At 32.0% G+C, this 20,262-nt stretch overlaps 2 protein-coding genes and 1 long non-coding RNA gene across 4 annotated transcripts; 2 read left to right on the forward strand and 1 right to left on the reverse strand.

Moving 5' to 3' along the window:
* The first annotated feature begins 10,128 nt into the window (after positions 1-10,128).
* On the forward strand, positions 10,129-11,264 carry LOC105765396 (hypothetical protein). Its single transcript, XM_012584469.2, has 2 exons — positions 10,129-10,435; positions 10,528-11,264. Exons 1-2 carry the CDS (start codon positions 10,268-10,270, stop codon positions 11,098-11,100), a joined length of 741 nt encoding a protein of 246 aa, XP_012439923.1. The 5' UTR covers positions 10,129-10,267; the 3' UTR covers positions 11,101-11,264.
* Positions 11,265-17,151: 5,887 nt separating this feature from the next.
* LOC105765397 (uncharacterized) lies at positions 17,152-18,639 on the reverse strand. The gene is made up of 2 exons (XR_001124824.2): positions 17,908-18,639; positions 17,152-17,812 (listed from the first exon to the last, which is right to left on the reverse strand). It is a non-coding gene; the product is annotated as an uncharacterized LOC105765397 (long non-coding RNA).
* On the forward strand, positions 17,953-19,169 carry LOC128035406 (uncharacterized). 2 transcript variants are annotated; one of them, XM_052625024.1, is made up of 3 exons: positions 17,953-18,283; positions 18,364-18,509; positions 18,612-19,169. In XM_052625024.1, the coding sequence occupies exons 1-3, from the start codon at positions 18,116-18,118 to the stop codon at positions 18,961-18,963; spliced, it is 666 nt and encodes a 221-aa protein (XP_052480984.1). In that variant the 5' UTR covers positions 17,953-18,115; the 3' UTR covers positions 18,964-19,169. The 2 variants fall into 2 exon arrangements, with proteins under 2 accessions (XP_052480984.1, XP_052480983.1); XM_052625023.1 differs by having other exon boundaries at positions 17,955-18,283; positions 18,364-19,169.
* Positions 19,170-20,262: the final 1,093 nt, after the last annotated feature.

Raw genomic sequence — 20,262 nt, forward strand, 5'->3', positions numbered from 1 at the left:
TGTTATTTGACAAATTTCTTGAAAATGTTTCACAAAAACTGTTTTCAATGAAACAAACATAAATTTGAGATTTATGATAAGTAGAGAATTGATCACAAAGTGGTGTTAAGGTGAAATTATAGTAAATAAAGAATCTTCATGATGTTAAGGATTAAATTGTAAATTTTGTGAAATTTATAATTGAAACAAGAGAAGTGATATGTATGAAAATTTGTTATGTGAAATAAGATATTATAATAAATTATTTGATAAAAGTGCTTATATGGTGAAACATAAATTACATGGCAATAGGGACTAAATTGAAAAATGTACAAAAGTTTAAGTGTGAAGCGATTTAATATGTGAATAAGGAATTTATGATAAAAGTTTAATGAATGCGTTATGAGATGATAAAATATGTATAAAGTATTGTAAAAGTGAATTTGTGAAAAATATTTAATTTTTATGATGACAATGATTAAATTGCTAAACTTGATAAAATATGTGGATGGAATAATAAAAGTAAAATACATAGAAATTTGATACGTGAAACAATATATTGAAATAAATTATGTGATTAAAGTGTAACAAGAAAGAATATTGATTTAATATGATTAATTAGTGAATATTGAACTTTTATGACAAAAATGGACTAAATTGAAAAGTTATGAAAGTTTAAAAGAAAATATTTGATAAGTGAATAATGTAGTAGAGAATGTAACATCCTGATGCTTTGACCCGATATTCGGGTCGAATATTGGGGTGTTACAGTGAACAGAGCCTTATCAGTTTGGAAAATGTCTTACGAAAAAAATTTTGGTAAGACATTTTACCGGAATAAAGGGGTAATTTTACGTTGACTTGAAAACATTTTACATTGACCATCCTATTTTACATGAAACAAACATCGGAAAAGGCTGAAAATAATTTTCGTAAAAGCTTTTACGTTGAAACAAATGGAGCCTAAGATTAAGGGAATATTTGGTTCGTCGAATCTTAGATTACGTTTTGTAATAGGATTCTAGAAATATAATATTACCAGTAGAATGTGAGATTAACTTGTTTGTTTTATTTGGCTAGAATGTAAGATTCAGGTGTTTGGTTAACAGAATATGAGATTACCTAGAAGCACATTTTACTCAATTGTCCTTATTATAGAATTTATTTTTTTAAACAAGTTTAGTTCCTTTAATATTTTTAGTTCCAATTTCCATAAAATTATAACAAATGGTTACAATTATTATTTTTATTACAATTTATTGTGTTGGAATAAATTTATAAATCATAATTATAATAATTAATGAAAAGTGATTTAATATCATACATAATTATGGTTATAATCATAATTAACATATTAATAAATAAACTACTAAATAAAATATAATTATTATAATTGTAATGTATGACATCTACTAGTTCATTATTAAGATTTCTTGTTTTTGTTTTAATTACTCTTAAACTCTATTTATGAATAAAACCTAAATTTATTAAAATAATAAAAACAAATGACAAATTGGTCACAAATTTAATATTACGCCCGTAATCTAATATTACCTAAAGAATGAGCAATAATGAGATAACACCCTATATTATGGGATGAATAGTGAAAGTGAAACAAGTAAAACACAAAGAATAAAAGGTGGAAAAGTGGGTTGCATCTCAAAGTTGCGAAGCCCCAGTGCAGTAGCTCGGGAGCCCTAGCAAAAGCCTGAGTCGCAGCACTAACGCTTGTGAGCCATGGATTTTCTTGCCATTTTGACTCTAGATTCAAAGTTATTTTTGTCATTTTCTCAAGGATTAAAGCCTTTTGTAGTCTTTTCTGGGTCAAATAAACTTTACAAATAGGATTTTTTAGAAGGTTAAACACAACTTTTCTTCCATTGAATTTTGTCTTATTGCAAACTTATTATTTTTATATTTTTCTTATTCTATGGATTGCTAAACTTTTATTTAGTTAAAGGATTCAAATAGTTTGTGGGATTAATTGTTATTCATATTTCTTTATTTTTAGTATTCGCATGTCTTCGATTTAATTACAAATATTTAAGTTCATTGAATATAGAGCTCGTATTCAATTGTTTAAAATATTTGTCTTATTAATTAAAATTATTAAATTATTAAATTCGTAATTGTTTAATTGATTCTTGTTGAGTATGACTCCTATTTTAGTCAAAATTGAGAAATAATCTTTCAGTTAAACTCGGTTTATTTGTTTCAATCAAACTCTGATTAGTTTAGATTATTTTATTATTATTTGACCCATGAATTTAGCCTACAAATAGGCTCTTTTACAACCTTAGAAAATACACCCATTAGAGATTAGAACTCATAACACATTTAGAGAATTTTGTGTTTATGTTTTGAAGGTTCTTTGTTTGCGGGTTTTTGGGGTTTAGTTTTTAGCTCCATCTTTTGTACTCTTCGTTCTTTTGCCATTATAATAAAATTATCTTTACCCGTTGTTTTTTTTATCATATTTGGAAGGGTTTTTCCACGTTAAATTTGTGTATTCAATTTCTCAATTTATTCCGCTGTTTTTTGTTACTTGTTGCTTAATCGGGTCAATCCCAACAAGTGGTATCAAAGCTAGTTTAATTTTCATAGATCAACCCATTCAAAGATGGCAGCAACAAGGTTTGAAATTGAGAAGTTCGATGGTGAGACAAATTTCAATCTGTGGCAAGTTCGGATGATGGAAATTTTAGTTCAAACCGGCTTGAAAAAGGTTGTTACCGGGAAAAAGCCTAAGAATCTAAATCAAACAGAATGGGAAGAGCTTGATGAAAATGCATTGTCTGCAATCCAGTTGTGCCTCGCAAATACAGTATTGTAGAGGTATTAATGGAGAAGACCTCATCCGCCTTGTGGAAAAGGTTAGAAACTCTGTATGCTACTAAGTCTCTAGCTAACCGTTTAGTGTTGAAACAACATCTATTTACGTTTCGCATGAATGAAGGTGAACTTCTTAGAGATCACATCAGTTAATTCATTACTCTTTTAAATGATTTAAAGAACGTAGGGGTTCATATTGACGATGAATATCAAGCTATGCTATTATTTTTCTCTTTACCCCATTTATACAAGTCTTTCAGGGAGACCCTGATTTATGGTAGAGACAAACTCTCGTTCGAAGATGTAAAGGGTCATTTGTTGAGTAAAGACAAACTCGACAATGAGTTTGGTTTGGATAGTAAGGCAGATAGGCAAGCTTCCGTTTTGGTAGCATCAAAGAAACGAGACAAAAGGCGTTGCTATTGTAAAAAGTTAAGTCACGCCAAAGCATATTGTTATAAACTGCGAAATAAAAGAGTTGTTGAGAGTAACGAGGAAGATGTAGCTGGTGCTAATTTGGTCGATGTTAGCGGTGATGATTTCTTGTTAGTGTTAACGAGCGATAACTCTAAGCCACATCCGAGTGGATCCTAGATTCGGGATGTTCTTTCACATGTGTCCCAATAGAGAATGGTTCTCCACATACAGTTCGGTTGAAGGTGGAGTTGTGCGCATGGAAAACGATTCATGAAATAAGGTAATTGGTATTGGTACTGTTAAAATTAGGATACACGATGAGACATTAGGACACTCTCAGATGTCAGGTTTGTACCTGATTTACGAAAGAATCTCATCTCATTGAGTATTTTAGACTTGAAAGGATGCAGAATCAACATCGAGTCGAATGACATTAAAGTATTTTGTGGAGCTCTTGTTTTGTTAAAAGGTAAAAGAACCGACAGTCTTTATATCCTGGAAGGTTCTACAGTGACTGGTGAAATTAGACGTCCCTCGTCCGTTACAAAGTCGAATCCAACTCGTTTGGAGTTGAGACAACTTGGTCATAAGAGGAAAAAATGTATGACCATTTCGTTGAAGAGAGATTTTTTTTTGGATGCAAGTTTTGAAAAGTTAGGGCACTGTGTTCGTGAAAATCAGACTGGGGTTAATTTTAATTCGTCAGTGTACAAGTCGAAGGCTAGAAGTCTTCCAGTTTCTAAGCACAGATTCGACTAAATTAATTCTCTGCACAGTTCAAGATAGACTTGTGGCGGGATTTGGCAAATATGACGTTGTGGAAATATGAGTCAAGGTGGAGATTTGTTGAGTATGACGCCTATTTCAGTCAAATTTGAGAAATAATCTTTTAGTTAAACTCTGTTTCTTTGTTTTAATCAAACTCTGATTAGTCTAGATTGTTTTATTATTTGACCTATGAATTTAGCCAATAAATAGACTCTTTTACAACATTAGAAAATACACCCATTAGAGATTAGAACTCATAACACATTTAGAGAATTTTGTGTTTACATTTTGAGGGTTCTTTGTTTTCGGATTTTTTGGGTTTAGTTTTTATCTCCATCTTTTGTACTATTCGTTCTTTTGCTATTATAGTAAAATTATCTTTGCCCGTGACTTTATTATCCTCTTTGGAGGGGTTTTTCCATGTTAAATTTGTGTGTTTAATTTCTCAATTTATTTCGCTATTTTTTGTTACTTGTTGCTTAATTGGGTCAATCCTAACAATTCTAATACTTGTAACGAACATCATAAGTGAATATAAGCTATGTATACAATCTACGTCGTTTGAGCTATGTAATTGTTTAATTTGAATATGTGTTTGTTGGTCTGAATTAGATCTCTTTCGTCATTAATGTTATCAATAAGTTAAATCCTAGGCATTAAGTTATAGAGTTGTTTATTGATAATGGGAATAATTTCAACGAGCTACCTCTCGGTTATCAACAAGGTAACGAGAGATTAATTTTTAGGCGCTACATTGACAGCTATAACTAATTTGTTAAAGCACATTAAAATTATATTTGTATCAATGATCAAACTTATGAATCAAACGAATGTTTTACCTTTAGCTAAAGTTTCATCTCATTGAATTTTCCTTTGATTTTAAATATTATTATTTTTGTTAAGTTTTAATTTAATCACAGTTTTTTGGTTTTCTAAACCATTATATTTACTTGTTTTCTCTATTTGGGTTCACGCTCCTGGAGTGCTGGGTTACAAGTTGGGTTTTGTTTTATTTCTAAGATTGGGTTTAGTTATTAGTTTTGTGGGTAAGGGTTTATTAAGTTAATCCGGTTTTGAGTTTCCAGAACTGAAATCAAACCAGCTCAATTAAAATAATTAAATTTATAAATTGATTTCAAATCAAACTGATTAACATCGATTCAGAAACACCGAAACTATTTGGGTTAATCGGTTTAGCCGGTCCGGATTAATTCTTGCATACCTTTAAGTTTAGGTATCACTTTTGACCAAAATAAAAATAATATCTATGTGTCAAAATGAGAGAAAGATCAGTCCAATTTATATGCCAATTTGTAGGTTAAGCCTTTTTTTTAAAAATAGATTTAACGGTTGGATTGACGAAGGTCTAACATGGAAAAAAAAGTAGTTTAGATACTGTGACAAAAAAATTAAATGCCAAGATAGAAAAAATAGTCTAAGTATAAATTTATGGATTAAACTCATTTTTAAGAATATATAATATATGATTATATTCATGTAGTTGGTTAATCATATCTAAAATAAAAATAAAAATAGTGTTAAACTCCCAAATATCATAATCCTTTTACATATATTTTTTTGTTTTTAAAAATTATTATTATCTACGATGTATAGTGGACTCAAAGATAAATATTAGATTGATTTTTAAAAATATATTTATATTTTTAAAACCCATAATTTTATCTTAAAATATGTATTAAATACAAATATCGAATATGGATACCAAACTAATAAAAATGTAAAAAGTTTTTGAAGCACTCAATCAAGTTTATTCCTTGCTTAGCAATCATATTTGAAAGAGTTACCTATCAGGCAAATTCAAATGATGTTTCAACTTGTACCACTTTTTGACTCAAAAGAATGGCTTTTTATGTCATCTTGGCCAAAAACGGGAGTTTAGAATAATAAAAAGAGGACTTAGACATATGTAGTAAAAAAAAAATTAATTATTTTTCATTACAGTTTTTTTAAATTAATCATATTATGTTAATGTCTTTTGATGACGTGAAGGCACTTGATATAATACAAAAGACCACATTTGGAAATTGAAAGTCCTTACAAAGAAAATGTAAGCTTTAGGAGTGTTGACGTCAGTGCTTTAAAATGTATTATGAAACTTAAATCAGCAAAACATGAAAATGAAATAAGGTTTATCTAACGGCTCGATTTTCAGTGTAATTTTGAAATTTCATTTTATAAGTTGAGTCTGTAAATATTAAATATGAATATTTACGGAGTTCACATAAAATGTATTAAAGATTAATCGAGTAATTTTGTCGAATTAATAGTTAATTAAGACTCGAGAACTAAATTATAAAATCCAACTGTTATAGAAATTTAATTAACAAAAGTTTGATGACTTAAATATCAATTAACCAGATGACCAAAATGATTAATAAAGCATTTTAGATTAAAAGATAGTGGATGATGGTGGCATATTGATTAAGTATCAACAATGATTGGTTAAGATAAGTAAATATAATCAATTTAAGTCTTAAACTTTAATTTAACTATAAATATAAAATTTTGGTGGGAAGAAAGAGAGTCTTGTCATCTTCTTCTCTACCTTAAACTGTCCACCATAAGAAGAAACCAAAGAAAGCTTTCAAAATCCTTATACATTCGGTCACTTGATTAGGTGAGAAATTAAGTACTTTTTTTATGTGATTTTTATGGGTTTGAGGTCATGGGAGCTAGATTTAGCTAGCCCATGTACCAATTTGATAAACTATTAAAATTTTAGGAAGTTGCCATTGTCGATTTCTTGATGAATTAGACTTAAATTTGATAGAATTTAAGCTTAGATTATGAAAAGAATTAGATTGTAAAGTTACTTTAGCTTGTTTATTAACTTTGTTACATTAGGGACTAAATTGAATAAATGTAAAACATGCCATGAAATTATGTTATAAATAAAAATTATAAGGTCTCTAATGAGAATATATAAAATTAAATTTTAATCTAAAGCTAGGAATCAAAAGTTATGCTTATCTCGAGTTCAAGGACTAAATTGAATAAAATGTAAAAAGGAGAGAAGTTGAAAATTTGATTTATATAGGATCATGCATGATATTGTATGAAAATGCTTGGTATTGATTTGTTATGTAAAATAATTGTATAGATCAAGATTTGGATTAAAGTGGAGCTAATAGAGGAAAAGCTAAAATTTCGGATTAGTCCCTAAAGTATTCACTCACTTCATATTTTGAACAGGTAAGTTCATATGGAACTTACTAACTTACTATCTTGTTTCTTGTATGATATGAGTGTTTGTATTTAATTTGACATATGTGTGTTTGAGTGTAACTTGAAATACTAGTGAATTTGGCATATGTGGCTAGTAATGGATTGAATTGGAATTGTTATGTGATGATTGATTATTATGTAATGTTATAGGGCATAGATGTGGAAATCTGAATGATTACAGGGTATAAATGTATATAAATGATTGATTACAGGGACGAGCAACCTAATGTAGTTTTAGCTCGGATGAGCAACCTAGTGTGGTCTAATTTACCCGTATATCCAAGTCTGTTTTACTAGGGTTCTATCGGACGAAACATTATTTTAAAATTGAAAACTTGAAAATGTGATGGAGTGAATTTGATATATCAATTTGATATATCATTGAAATGAATCATGTATAATTGGTATAATCTTATGGATTGATGATATAATACGGTATTAGGATAAGCTATGTGATAGTAATATGAATTGGCAGGCTTTGAGTTGCTTGTAATGTTTAATGATCATGGATACATATGCTCACTTTGTTGATATTTTAAAGTGCCATGTCCTAGCCAAACTTATGTTAAACTAAGGTAGCTAACATGCTTGTGTACGAACAAGGTAAGCATAGTATTTTTCATTCGAGCTTATTAAACATTTGTATGCTTACTATAGTTGTTTCCCTACTTGTAGATCATCACTTTGCGGAACCAACCGAGTCGGATCAATGCGAAGCACACATTATTAACAAGACGGTAGAATTATATTCATTTTGAGTCCAAATATTGTAGCATGTATATAGGGACACCTTATTGTGCAAATGATTATTTTTGAGTTGATATTCATGTGATATATGTGCTTGTGGTTGAACTTGTATGTTAAGCATAACATATGACCTAATTGATGCATGGTTAGGTCAAATTTAATGCTATTAATAATGATGATATTAAACTTGCATGTGCTTGTATGTTAAAGCTTGCAAATTGAAATAGTTGGGCAAGATAAATTAATACATGGTTTGTGAATAGTAAGTTTGAACGTTATGTTTGAAATATAGTTATCTTATGCTTTGTTTTGATTCACGCCAAGGTTATATGAGTTTTTGATGTATAAATTGCATAGGTATAATATATTCGACTTGAAATAAATAGTTGGTATGGCTAGAATGTTAAATGACTTAAATGAGTTTGATAGATGATTATGTGTTATATGTTATATTAAATGCTTGGTTCCAAATGCTCGTGTGAATTGGTTGATATAACTGAATATAGAATCATATTGTATTGATTGAGGGATGATACTATGGAAGTGTATAAATGTTGGTTAGAGAGAACAAAAACATACAAAAGTGCTCTTTGCCAAAATAGGGACAACGTTGTGACTTCGAGTTCCCAACGTCGTGACATAGGTCGACAGTGAACTCTCTGTTTGATGATGTTGCTACGTGTAAGCCATGATGTCACGATGTCGGCCTGAAGTTTACAAATTTTACAATTTAGTCCTAATTCGATTTCGGGTTAACAAAAGGGCTTTCATAAGCTCATATGAGATCCATAAATGATTATGTAACATAGTATGAATGTGCATTATATTGAATTGTATGTGTAAATGGTTGTATGGTGTATGATTGAATGTAGTTGCTTTGGAAACGGTTGTGGCATCCCGTAGCAGATCGAGTATGAGGTGTTAAAGGTAATTAATTGTAGAAAATTGTAAATCTTAGTCTTATTATTATTATAGTTTGTTGTGCTATAACTTTAGTTGTTTATCAGATCTTGATAAATAGCTATACCAAGTGTCTCGGTTTACAAATTAATTGTCTAAAACTCTTGTGTAATTAAATTCTTTTGAACCTGGACTTTAATTTGTAAGTGGATATATCAATTATCAAATTAATAAAATAATTACTAAATTTGAAAAAAAAAATAAAGGTAGAGAAGCGACCAAGAGTGATTAAAAAATTGATTCATGGGCGAATGCCAATTAAGTAAGTGCTGTAATGACAACATGTTAACCATGCGTGACATAAAATTGTGCTGAAAAGAGGGAAAAGAAACCTTAACGCGCATAAAATAAAGTGTAGCGGTAGCTACCGCCTCGTGCTAGAATTCGGTTGACTCTCAAAAGCAAAAACGAACCTGCCAAAGTCCTTTCAAAAAGTTTACGTCTTGACAGGAAATTAATACGTTTGTTGGGTCGATTATTTTGATAAATTTATCTTTTAATATAAACATTTTATTAATTTAGATTTTATTTTTTTAAAGTTAAATTTTATTTTGAAATTTTAACAAATATAAAATTTATTTATCAATTTTTAAAAAGAGTTGAATTGTTGATTTTTTTAACGAGAATACTAATTAAAAACATGACAAATATATAATAATTCACATTTTCTTTATGCTATTTTCTAAAAAATGGTATCATATTAATGTGAAATGCACCTGAATTACCATTCCATCATTGTTAAAAAATTAATAGTAAAGTTCAAATTCGTAAAAAATGTAGACAATTTATTAATTTTTTAATGAGAGTTTTATCTTCTAGATTAAAATAATTTTGTTTAACAATTTCCCGCCGCGTAGAGGCAACCATTTGAGTCAAAAGGGCACGGCTAAATAGCCAAGGTTGATCTTTTTGCTTTGGGTTTAGCGTTTGAAGTGAATAGAGAAAAACAGGTGATGGAAGGGGAAGGGTTTGGTGGGTGGGCAAGTGGGGTTTACGTGCAGTCCACGTAAGAGTCCCACTTTCATTCTCCAAATCCTATTATTCATTGCCCTATTTATTTCTCCACGACATGGTGTTATGAATATGCTATAATTATAATTAATTATGATCAAAATTGTAAAATAAAAAAATGGTACACTCGCTCGAGACTGTTCTTTAAATACGCCTCATTTGATTCTTTCCATGTGTATGAGCGAACTGTAAACGAACACAGTCCTCATCAGCCCAAGCATTGTTTCCTTGTTTTCACCCTCACCCTTCACTCTTCAAACTGAAATACTCGTCTTTTTTGCCTTGAAGGCACTCTTCTCTATCCAATATGACTATGGAGAAACAATATTTGGATTGGGTACTAGTTCCAATGGGGATTCTTTTGATGGTGGCTTATCATGTATGGCTTCTCTATCGAATCTTAAAACATCCCACCAAGACTGTCATCGGCGTCAACGCCATCAACCGTCGTTTTTGGGTTCAAGCTATGATGGAGGTCATTGGTCTTTTATATATCCTTTTATTCAATGGTTTCTGTTTCTAATTGATGTAAAAAATTTACTGAGTTCCATAATTTTGATTGGTTAGGAAGCGTCAAAAAATGGGGTTTTGGCAGTGCAAACGTTTAGAAACAACATAATGGCGTCGACTCTATTGGCATCGACGGCTATCATGTTGAGTTCCCTCATCGCCGTTTTGATGACTAACGGTAAAGGCGATAGATCGTCGTGGTTCATATTCGGAGATGAAAGCGACCTGGCATTTTCGATCAAGTTTTTCTCGATATTGGTTTGCTTCTTGGTGGCTTTTTTACTTAACTTGCAGTCCATCAGGTATTACAGCCATGCAAGCATTCTCATCAACGTGCCGGTGAAGAAGATGTCCCACCACCACCACCACCACCATCTCACGGTTGAATATGTAGCCAACACTGTGAACAGAGGCAGCTATTTTTGGTCCCTAGGACTTCGTGCCTTCTACTTCTCTTTCCCCCTCTTTTTGTGGATCTTCGGTCCCCTTCCTATGTTCTTCTGTTGCATTGCCCTTGTTTTCATGTTGTATTTTCTGGATGTTACCTTTCAATTCGGATGGGCCGTTGGGGTTGTCAATGACAATGGCCATACCGGTGACGAGGAATTAGGAGGTTCAGTTCGATCCTAATCCCCGCCGGCGTTAAACTCGTTCAATCAAAGTTGAATCAATTTGAATTTTTCATCATCGGAAAAATAATCCCGAAAAGGGTTTTAGTCTTTCTTACACACCAAAATGTATTGAAGGAGAATTGTCCCTTAAAAGAGGAAATGAAAACTGAAACCTTGCTTTTCCTTTGTGTGTTTAATTTCCTTTTGTCAGCAATGATCTGTAATGTCAAGAAATTAACAAAAAAGTGCATGCCGCGTTAAAAGGATGAATCTTTATTCACTATAAAACAAATATAAAAATATATTTTGGTTCTACTAAAAAAGGCATGGCGTGAACTTGGTCGATTTGTATTTAGTTATGGACAACCCTATTTTTATATATAAAAACTATATTCAACTTTGATGTTTGTTTAGGTTTACGTTAATCCATTTTTCTTAAGGAACCAAACGCAAAGACAAAAAGAACTTGGGAGTGGAAGACTGCAGTCCTTTAGAGAATTTCAGTTCATCAACTTGGTGATGTCATGTCAGAATACCTAGATGCTCATTTAGACATGTGGACATCTAAAGTTGAACCATTGTTTGGTGTCGATATCAAATCGAGGTAAATTCTAGCTGCTACTTTATATATATATATTCTTAAATGTTTTCTGAAATTTAAATATTTAATATAGATGGGCATCAAACTTGCATGATCGATATGTAAGCCAGTATATACTCTAGTGTGCCTACCATTACTTTCTCATACTATAATAATAACAAATTCCTGCTAAATTTCTGGAGTTCATCATGAATTACTTGTGATACTAAACCTATTCTGCTGCGAAAGTCGAGTGATCATATAATATTCAAGCCAGATAAATCCTTTATATGTTATCTCGAATATATGTGGTTAATATAAATTATTAATACTAAACCCAACTTTTGCTTTGCTAAGCTATTTCGCAGTTTCAGTTAATTGCAAGCTAGAAGCACATTGATGTCAAATAAATCATTTCAGCAAAAAGCTAGTTACTTTCGATTATCCAAGACAATGTTTTTTCAAAAATGATCTCATACACTTTTTTTTTACAATAAATTTAGATGGAAGGAATAGTGCAAAATAAATATAGACCATTTTACTTTTGAGAGGACGGAGACTTTTTTTGTTTCTTGTATATATGTGATTTATTAAATATATTTTAAAAAAAATAATAGTTAGATGTAATGATAATGTATATTGTACTTTTAAGGATATAGCTCAAGTTTTAATTTTAGAGACGACACTTTGTTGAGGAGGAAGCTACATAAAACCAATATAAAGAATAGTTTAATTATACAAAAATAATTAAAAAAGGTAGATAATCATTAACTTATTTGTAGAAAATAAATGTTAGGGTTCCTATTGAGGGTATACGTTACTATTAATGAGATTTTGGCTTGAAATAATGTGTGGATTAAATAGTTAATTGAATTATATTTAGTTAGTTAATGTAACTTAAATTATTCCGTTCAAAGCTTATAACTATTAATCATAATTATAATTGTTGAAATAGCCAAGTAATTGTAACTTCAAATATACGTGCCTTGATTAAGACTCTTAATACACTCCACTAACACTAGATTATAGCTCAATTATGTGTATATATATAATTTTAATTTATAAAATATATAAAAAATATTCTCATAATAATATTTGGCACTAGATTTTAGCAGCTCACCTATGTGCATGTGTTTTTTTTTTTAGATTTATAGAGAGATATAAAAATAGTCGCAAAATAATATTTACTATTTTGTAAGATGAGGATAAATTAGTTTTCTTTTTAAAATTTTGATGATGTATTTTATGTGTAAATTACTGTTTTACAGTTGTAATTATACTTAAAAAGACAAATAAATATAAATATGGGAACTATCAATCTACCAAAAACCTGCTACAATTTGCAGAACTCAACTATAAACGTATTGCGAGAAGTGATACCACTTTTACTGATGGATTCAATCTTTTCTCAAAAAAATAAAATCTGTAAAATTGAAGTAATTGGAACCATGTTTTTGTTCTTTTGCATTAAATATATGATCAATCAAATCTCATACGCCATTCCATATTTTTTTCCCCAGGAGAATAAAAATGCCAAATTGCCAAGCACAAGCTTATGTGCCTAAAAACACTCCTCAACAAAACCCTTAACTTCAACATATATTTGATGCTTTTACGATGATTTAAGTGTTGAAATTAAAAATGATGTTTAAAAGTCTTGGCTCTTTTCTTTTTCTCTCTAGAGTGCAAGTTTTGTATGCCTCTGTACATCTTTGCTATCTTGCTTGTTTTGATTTCGTTTCTTTGTTTGTTTCTGTGAGAGTGTAGGCATGGAAATTGGCTTTCATTCGAGATCGACTTACCAAATAGATCTTTAGTCGAAGAATAAGTTGTTATCGAAATATGGTAAAGAGATCATTATTAAAATAGTTGCCCAAGCTTTATCGGTTTATTGCATGAATGTCTTCATGACCTCGGTAGGTACTTGTGATGAATTCCAAAAAATGACGAATTTCTTTTGGTGGGGCTCGGGGTCAAGTTCATTGGGTCTCTTAGGACAAGTTTTGTGTTCTTAAAAAACACAGTCGTATGGGATTTCCGAATCCCAACTCTTGTAATTTAATGATGTTGGGCAAGCAATGTTGGTCTTTTTGCCAATCCGGAATCTCTTGCTAATAGAATTTACAAAGCTAAATACTATTCTGTTGGGGACTTATTCAATGCTTCGGAAGGTAGTAATCCTTCTTTCGTTTTTGCTTTTTAAAAGGCTGCATTGGTGATTAGAGGATGGGAACTCTATTTAGGTTTTTGCGGATCCTTAGTTACTTAATGATGATATTTTCTTCGTTAAATTTGAGGCCTTACCGGGTTTTGAAAATTTGTTGGTGAAAGCTTTGTTCAATATCGATGGTTTGAGTTTGAATTACTCTCTTGGAGCCTCGAGATGCTAGGCAAGTTCTTAGCATTCCTCTTTCGATTTCAAACCCTCTAGATCAACTTATTTGGTAATTTTCTAAGGATGGCCGGTATAATGTGAAGCCTGGCTATCGAGTTGCTCTTCAAACTAGCACTAATATTTCGTCGTTGGCAATTGTGGGTGCTTGGTTGAAACTTTGAAACTTGGCTCTTCCACCAAAAGTTAAATCCTTTGTATGGCGGGGGTTGCGACATTTTATCCCGAGCAAAAGTTGTTTCCTTGAGAAGGTCTGTGTCATTGATCTTAGTTGTGTTAGTTGCAGGGGAAATGAGAGTTTGGAGCATGCTATTATGCATTAATGCCCGACTGTTACGGTTGCTTGGGACAGTCTTGGCATGGTTCCTATGCATAACTCTTTATTGATTTTATGTATTACCTACTACATCTTCCGGACTCCTCTCGCAGCAAACTTTTTCTCACTATTTTTGGGAGTTTTTGGTTCCAGAGGAACCTTTTGTGTTGGAAGAATGTGATGACTCAACCTGCCAAAATTGTGCCTTTCGTAGATACGTTCCTTCAGGATTGGTGAGAGGCGATTATTGTTTTCCAACGTGTCCAAGGTGTATCTTTCGGGCATCCTACTCGTCTGCTGTATTGGTTGACACCTCCACCTGATTGCTTTAAATGTAACGTGGACGCTGCTATCTCGTCTGGTTGGAACGTAATTGTCTTGGCAGCTATTATTCATGGCGACCAATGTCAGTTTATCAAGGGGCACGCTATTGTGCTGCGTTCTGTGTTTTAACCTGTTTCGGCTGAAACTATGGCCATTCGTGAGGCCCGCTTTCCCTATGGACATTGTAATGGTAGAGTCCGATTGCAAAGTGGCCATTGATGCATTGCTCTCTCATTCCAATCGGCTGTCGGAGTTTGGCCCATTATCTCGGGACTGTTTGGCTTTGAAAGAATCTTTCCAAAGCTTTATCCTTTTATTGGATGTGTCCAGCTGCAAATTAAGCCGCTAATTGTCTTGCTAGAGCCGCACTATTACGTGCTTACCCCCGTCCTTTTTACTTGATTGCTTACATTTCGATTTGATGTCTTCTAGCAATGATTTTCGAGGATAATAGGACCGAGTACAATGGGGAAGCTTATTAGCCTGGGTTTAGATTTTCCTCGGTTTTAGTTTTCTTTGTTTTCTCTATTTGTTTCACTAATAATTTTGCTTACCTTAAAAGACTTTAAAGAAAAATAGATCGGATTATTAACGTTATGTTAATAAACTATTTGTCACTTATATTCGTTTAAAACTACATTTTGATTATTAAACTTTAAAAAGTATTATATGATTATTAGTGTTATGACTTTATTAGGTAAATTACTAAATTAATTTATCATACTAAAGTCTATTGTTTTTTTTTTACTTTGAAAGAAATTTTCAAATATATATGATTTCAAATTTTTGTATTCTACCTCCAATTTTAGTAATATTGTCAACAAGACTTGTTTAAATTATTTTAAGTTAACTCGAACAAGTTTATTTGACTTGACTCGACCAAAATCTCATTTCACTCTGCTCAATTTGTAAAAACTAAAAACCTGAAGTTAAGTTACATTATTAAAATATATCTTATCTAGGGGTGAGCAAAACTCGATTCGACTCGAAAAAATAAAAAAAAATTCAAATTTCGAGTTAAACGAATCGAGTTATTCGAATCAACTCGAATTTTTTTTTCGAATTTCGAGTTCGAATCGAGTTGAGTTTTCAAATTCGAAGAACTCGAATAATTCGAATAATTCGAATAATTCGAATATCAAAATATAATATTTTACATTTTTATCCCAACCTCCCAAACCTTTTTACTTTTCCCTCAAAACTTTTACTCCTTCCCACTTTCCCCCCAAAACTTTTATTCCCCTCCCCTCCCAACCCCCCAATCTACCCAAAATCCATTTCCCACCAAAATTTTACTCTCCCATTTATTTTTTCTCAAAATTTTACTCTCAAAAACCCTCAAAACCTTTTATTTTCCCCCAAAATTTTTACTTCCTCCCACTTTTCCCCTAAAACTTTTATTCCCTTCCCATCCCATCTCCCATCTATTTACTTTCCCTCAAACTTTTATTCTCCAAAACTTTTTATTTTTCCCCTAAACTTTTACTTCTCACCCTTTACTCTCAAATAAAAAATCAAAATTATCCAAAAAATCACTAAACATAAATAGTAATAATTTTATTTATATCTACTATTTATATTATTAAATTAAATTAAATTTCACATTTTATATTATTTATATTATTAAATTATTTAGTCATATTGAATATTTATATTAAAATTGAATTATTAATAATGCCATAAAATATTCGTGTTAAAATTTTATATTGGTATCAATTTCACGTTTTATTTTTAAAATAACTTTTATTAAAAATCATATTTTTACATTTAATATATTTTTAATTCTAAAATACATAGTGACAAGAATCAAGATAATTGAAACAACTAAGCAAGCAAAGAAGATAATCAATATATAAAAAATTAATAAATAAATTATGAAGTGATAAAGTTAATAAAAATTTTGATTAAGGTGGACAAATTTTATTACGATGGGTGTGACAATGGTTACAAGGACCCAAAATTATTTTTTAAAATTTAACTCGAACAAATATATTCGATTCGATTCGATTCGAATTCCATCTCACTCGACTCGATTCGAGAAAACTTCAAATAAAGTTAGGATGATAAAATGAGATTCGAAAACTCGATTAACTCGAAAATTTTCGATTCGATTTGATTCGATTCGATCGAATGCTCACCCATTCTTATCAACTCGATTAATTCGAATCGACTCGATTCAACACTGCCTTAATTTTTCTTTTCTTTTCCTTAAATTTTTTCATCACAAAAAAGCCCATTAATACCCTAAATACCTCTAAAATCTCAATTTTATTATCAATGTTAATTGTGGAGTATTAGACTTATTTATGAATCAAGCCGAGCTCTAAAAAATTTAGTCTCGATTGGTAAGACCGGCCCAAAGCGACCCAGCCCAAATTCTGTTCCAAACACTACCAGACGATGAGAAAAACAGTTCAAAAAGAAAACTCATTCATACTAGGACAAAACACCACTACAATTAATGAAACCACCACATTGTTTAATCTGAAACTAAAAGTGATACATCACCTCCAAAAGACCTCATTGGATTGATGACGCAGTAAAAAAAGCCAGAACAACAATGAAATTGGCAGTACCAGGAAGGAAAACATGCATTGTGAAAAATTAACTACAGAGATTAAATCAAAATGTCAAGATAGAAGAACGAGAATCTTTAAGTACGGTGCATATATACCGGGCAAACTAGGGGGACGATGACGACTGAAGGCTGGAGCAGAGAATGCCACGATAGTGGTGAACGCCGGTGACAGAGGAAGCAACAGGAAGACGGACGACGCAATGGTGATGGGTTGGAGTGGGACGACGCGACGATGATAGGCACAAAACTGAGGAAGCGGGAGACGGAGTGGTGGGTGGGAGACAGACGGGCAGCGACGTTGGAGGTCACTGGTGGAGATCATGAGTGGCACTAGGTATTTTGATTTTAGAAACTGATAGTGAATTAAGGATTGGGAATAATTGATAAGGGGAATAAGGGATTCACATTTGACAGCAGTAAGCCAGGCAGTAAACCAAGTCATGGCCGAGTGCCACGTTAGAGTCCCACTTCATACTCAACTCTTATTTTCCATTAACCCCATTGATTAGTCCACACCACATCGAAACTCGCGTTTCAAAATCTAATAAATAAGTAAATATTAATTAATTAGTGGTCTGTATTGATAAATACAACTTCAGTTAATTATGACAAAAACTTGTAAAATAAGAATCATACCACGCTGACAACTCGTTAAATACGGTTCGTTGCCTTCCATACATTCAAGCAAACTACAAACAGTCCTCAACCAAAAAGCACTCTTTCTTTGTTTTCCCCTCACCATTCACACTTCAAACAAAAACACACTCGTCTTTTAGGCTTTGAAGAACGCTTGAGGCAGTCTGTCACAGCCAAACGCCTTCTTTGAAACTGTACTCTGTCCAATATGAGTATGGAGAAACAATATTTGGATTGCGTACTAGTCCCGATGGGGATTCTTTTAATGGTTGCCTACCATTTATGGCTTCTCTATCGAATCTTAAAACATCCCACCAAGACTGTCATCGGCATCAACGCCATCAACCGTCGTTTTTGGGTTCAAGCTATGATGGAGGTTGGTCATTTACTTCTTTCTTTAAATCTTGATTTCCTTCCTATAGAAATGGTAACTAATTGATTGTTGGGGACATGCAGGACGGGTCAAAAGGAGTATTGGCAGTGCAATCGCTGCGAAACAATATAATGGCGTCGACCTTATTAGCATCCACGGCTATCATGCTTAGTTCCCTCATCGCCATCCTGATGACGGGCGGGAGCAGCGCCAGCGATAGATCGTCCTGGTTTGTATTCGGAGATAAAAGCGACCTCGTTTATTCAATAAAGTTTTTCTCGATATTGGTTTGCTTCTTGGTGGCCTTTTTGCTCAACTTACAGTCCATCAGGTATTACAGCCATGCAAGCATCCTCATCAACGTGCCACTCAACAAGATGTCCCACCGACACCAGCATCTCACGCTTGAATACGTAGCCAACACGGTGAACAGAGGCAGCTATTTTTGGTCCCTAGGACTTCGTGCCTTCTACTTCTCTTTCCCCCTCTTTTTGTGGATCTTTGGACCCCTTCCTATGTTCTTTTCTTGCACGGCCCTCGTTTTCATGCTGTATTTCCTCGATGTTACTTTCCAATTTGGGTGGGCCATCGGGGCTGTGGATGACAAAGGCCACAACGAAGACGAGGAATTAGGGGTGGTTCAACTCGATCGTAGTCCCTCAAATTCCTATTACCAAATATAAGCGATGGTGGCGGCATTAATTGGTTCAATCAAAGTTGAATCGAATTTGCTTTTTAAGTAATATTGGCGTGTAATTTAGGTGGTTTCTACAGGCTTAAGGGCTTTTCACATTGGAAAAATGGTTGAAGGGGAAGTGTTTCGTAAAGAGGAAACTAAATTGAAAACCGAATGCTTGCTTTTCCTTCAATAAATATTCACTTTACCTTACTAAGCAATGCTTTCTAATGTTAAGAAACTTACAAAAAAGGGCATGGCGTGTAATAATTTACAACTCCGAAGTTTCTGTTTATTTTAAAGGAGGACTATTATTTAACTCCAAGGATGATATATTATTGCAGGTTTTAGTTAATCCATTTTTGAGGAAGTCAATTCCAAGACAAAAGAGACATTGTGGTACCAAGTTGAGTTCATTTTGTACTTTTCTAGAATTTGGTGACGTCATAGGTATCTATTTCCACATGATTTTATTCATTATTAAATAGATTAATTTAGTCTTTATATTATTAAAAATTGTTAGTAATGTAAAAGAGAAAGGCAATCCCACATTGGTTACACATAAATTTCTAAGAGGGTTCATATAATTACTTGTCTCTTTTGTTTATTGAGTACTTAGAGCTAAAGGCCTAACATATGTGTATCATTATTCGCGAATTACATTTTTTAGAATTCCATTCTAATTTATTTTTCTAATACTATAAAGAATTAAGTCCATTCATGAAAAGCTAAATATTAAAGCACTTTTGAGATACATTTACATATTATTCACCTCCATTCTCTTATGAGCATTTGTAAGGGCTAGTCGGTATTTTCTGAATCTAATATATCTTTGCATCAAACTTGGATACACTATGCTATATTTTAATTGGTTAAGCTTTGTTTTCTCAAATTAAAATTATGACAACACATGTTGCTTTCCTGCAAGATTTCCGGGGTTTATCAAGAGCTGTGATACTTAAAAATTTTAAACCCATTTTGCAATACTGAAAGTTAAGTCATATAATAATAAAGGGACATGAATCCTGTATCATGTTATATCTAATATATGTAGTTTAGCCAACATGAATACTATATATGTATGAGCTTCCAAGAATGTTGTATATTCTATCAATTCTCTACCATGACATATCATTATAGTACTTGTTGTTCATAAAGCTTGGGATTAATTTGTATATGGCGCGAAATTTAAAGAATAATTATTTGAATGTCTTAAGGTAATGTGTATATTTGATGAAAATTATTTATTTGTCGGTTAAAATGATAGTATATTATAATATTTGCCTAAAAAAGAAATAATATTGAA

Source organism: Gossypium raimondii, chromosome 12, assembly GCF_025698545.1.
Source record: "Gossypium raimondii isolate GPD5lz chromosome 12, ASM2569854v1, whole genome shotgun sequence".
Lineage (NCBI taxonomy): Eukaryota > Viridiplantae > Streptophyta > Magnoliopsida > Malvales > Malvaceae > Gossypium > Gossypium raimondii.